The sequence below is a fragment of the Camelina sativa genome, chromosome 7, assembly GCF_000633955.1.
Source record: "Camelina sativa cultivar DH55 chromosome 7, Cs, whole genome shotgun sequence".
Taxonomy (NCBI): Eukaryota; Viridiplantae; Streptophyta; class Magnoliopsida; order Brassicales; family Brassicaceae; genus Camelina; species Camelina sativa.
This window is the reverse complement of record NC_025691.1, coordinates 20391662-20394956: the sequence shown is the minus strand read 5'-3', so window position 1 is coordinate 20394956 and position 3295 is coordinate 20391662. Positions and strand designations below refer to the sequence as shown.

At 36.6% G+C, this 3295-nt stretch overlaps 1 protein-coding gene across 1 annotated transcript in view; it reads right to left on the bottom strand.

Moving 5' to 3' along the window:
* Positions 451-3295, bottom strand: part of LOC104704798 (cyclin-D1-1) — a 4740-nt gene continuing 1895 nt past the window's right edge. Inside the window, exons 2-9 of the mRNA XM_010420830.1 lie at positions 3107-3291; positions 2856-2942; positions 2256-2354; positions 2090-2162; positions 1798-1926; positions 1589-1725; positions 1312-1506; positions 451-950 (exon numbers count right to left, since the gene is read on the bottom strand). Of these exons, the coding sequence (XP_010419132.1) occupies positions 930-950; positions 1312-1506; positions 1589-1725; positions 1798-1926; positions 2090-2162; positions 2256-2354; positions 2856-2942; positions 3107-3291 (926 nt within the window). The 3' untranslated portion in view covers positions 451-929. The remainder of the gene's footprint in view (positions 951-1311; positions 1507-1588; positions 1726-1797; positions 1927-2089; positions 2163-2255; positions 2355-2855; positions 2943-3106; positions 3292-3295) is intronic.

Genomic DNA, 3295 nt, shown 5'->3' with positions numbered 1-3295 from the left:
TGGTGTGAGACCACTTTCTCTGACATGAAGACAGATCAACCTCACATGTATTCCATTGCTCCCTATTAAATGTTTGTTCCTCTTTTTACTAAAACCAAAGGAAGAAATTAATCTACGTGACATGAAACCACTTCTTTTGTTTTTTTTTTACTGCTGTTTTTTTTACACTAAACATTATTTTTTTCTTTGGTCTTAAAATGAAATACATTTTTATCTTTTTGTCTTTATACGTTCGTCGTATAATAAAACATATACTCGATCCACAACTCACATGTTCACATGCTTTTGTGCTCCCCACAGGCCACACCAAAAATCAGATTCTCACCACTCGTATTATCCTCTCTCTCACGTCTATTGACCTTGTCCACGACCATTGTTATAATGGAAAACAATTATATATATAATTTAATCTTTTAGAAACAATTAAAAGAAAACACATACATACACACGTGAAACCTTACACGCATGCATACGTTACGAAAACGCATCGTGGCAAAACTCATTTGGAGTCCACGGAATACGTACAAACATCAAAACCACAAAATTTCCCGTCAAAAATAAAAGATTTGAAGAGAAAAAAAAAACAAACAAACACGTGAGACACACGCCTCCGGCACGTGAAGTCGCACACAAAGGAATCAAAAATCTTAAAATCCAAGGCAAAAAAAAAAAAACAAATATATACTCGCAACTTCATTTTTTTTTTAGATGATGAGAGAAGCTGAGGTGAGGGGGTCCATAAACTGCTGCGATCCATTAAGACAAAGAGCTCTCCACTCAAAAATCTTTTGCAAACGCTCCCCCCTGTCTTATCCATCAGTACATGTTCTGCGACGGACTCTAATGCAAATGCTCCCTCTATCTCACACGCACACACACACTCACTCACATGATCATTTTCTTCTCTCACACGTGTGGTCTACACTCACTCATTTGCTTTTCTTGGGAATCTGCAAATGCCATTAATGATGAGCTTTGTCTCTCCCATCCAACCAACCAACCAACCAACCAACCCCCCCAAAACCCAATTTACTTACCCTTTCCATAAAAGTTGTAGCCAAAACTATTTCATTAACTCTTATTCTTTCCCCTTGGATGGAAACACTCTAAAATTACTTCAACTCTTCCATATTAACACTTTTACTTTAACTTCTTAGAATCTTCTCTCCATCACTCCCTTATTATTTATGTACTTGTTATAAAAAAAATATACCCTACTTGACCATAAGAGGTTTCTTCTTTCTTTCTAGGTTTTGTTTCTTTACTCCCCCACACGTTTTAATTAGAGAGGTTTGATTTTTCATCACCTACCCAAGAATAGCCACCTAGTTTTCTCCTTTTGCAAGGAGAAGAAGATGATGAGAAAGAGGATTCATCACTTGGCCTTGTTAACGTCGACGATGCCCTTACACTCACTCGAAGCTTTGCTATCACTTTTGGTGTGTTTAACCGGTTATTCTCTATCGCCATCGCTTTCATCAACCTATAGCATCTCACAATCTTCTCCTGCAAAGTCAAATAAAAATACATTAGGCAAATTTGATACTTCCCCTGTTTCATCCAATATGTGATACAACAATATTCCTACTTTGCTCAATCCGTCACACCAAGTCTCAGGGCTCTCGTGGGGATTCACAACAGAAGATAGAGAAGGGAGCTCGTTGGCTACGCATAGAATCGCAGCTGCGGCTATACTCGATGGCCAATACTCAAGAAAGCTCGCTTCTGTACTTAACATTGTCGTTTGTTAGAACCAACCCAATGTCACGTATCATACAACATTATAGGTCACGTTACCTTTGATGTTGGAGAGTATGATCTGAGTGGCATGGGAAACAAAGAACCCGAGAAAGGTTCCCAAAGGATCGATCTTGTAAGCAAAGAAGCTGAGGAAATCAAAGGGTGTAACGGATCTTAGTCTCCAATCTAACACACTCAGAACAAGAAGTTCCATTCTCTTTATCGTTTTCGCTTCAAATATATANAGTGGCATGGGAAATAAAGAACCCGAGAAAGGTTCCCAAAGGATCGATCTTGTAAGCAAAGAAGCTGAGGAAATCAAAGGGTGTAACGGATCTTAGTCTCCAATCTAACACACTCAGAACAAGAAGTTCCATTCTCTTTATCGTTTTCGCTTCAAATATATATTTCACTCCTGCAACCTACATTACACATATACATCAATTAAAATATACCTTAAAAACAGAGCAAAAATTCATATTACTAAAGAAAGAAAAATATATATAAGAATTTACCTGAAAATCAAAAAGAGAAGGAACGAGAACTTCCTCCATCTTAGCAGCTAAAGACAAGCATGCCACAGCTAAAAGTTGCATTGGCCAACCACTCGTTTCCTATATATATATATATATATATATTTACAGAAATTAAAGCTGATTACTAATAATCATCAGAAAGAACTCAAATATTATATAGTAGTAGAGGAGCGTTTTAATTAACACTATGATTATAAAGTTTTCAATAAAGCCGATATATGAAGTGGAAAGTTTACTGCAAAAGTATACTATTATTATGTAAACGTCAATGTNAACAAAAAGAAAAAAAAAAAAAAAAAACACCCCGCTCCTGTTTTATCACTTACTACGTACATTCCAAATATCTCATTCACGTTTAAATTAGTGTTCTAAGTAAAAAAAAATATTCCCCTAATTATTTTTTTCATCTTCCAATCGTTTTCATTTTTTTTCTGAAGAAAAGTCAATTAAAAATTTGATCCATACAAAAAAAAAAGTGAAAAAATGACGTTTTTTGTTTGGTTATTATTTGTCATATCAATATGAATAAAAAACAGAGCAAATTAACTTAACGTTGACGTTTAAAAAAAAAAAACTTACCGGTAATCGACGAGCGTATAAAAACCTATCCATGTAGTTAACGGCGAGGTACGCCGTTAAAGGCTGAAACTTATAATACGCTTGTACCTGTAACCAAACAGTAGACACACACAGAGTCAAATCAAACCACCTCACTGCGTATTTTAGCTACTCTGCATGTAAACGACTCGATCGGGCGCCGCGATAAGGATAACGAAAACGTTTTGTAAAAGAAAAGGAAAAAAAGTGAAAAGGCTATCTCTCTCTCTCGCCTTGAGAATCCAAGCGACGGAGTCTTCTCTAGCGGAAGCATCGAGAGATCGAGATTGGAATCTAGAGAGGTAATCATGTCCTGGAACAAAGTGACGCTCGCCTTCGATAAAACAAGCGATCGAATCAACTTCGGAAGACGACGAGTAATCAACTTCGGATGATTCGCCGGAAAACACACCGGAATCTTC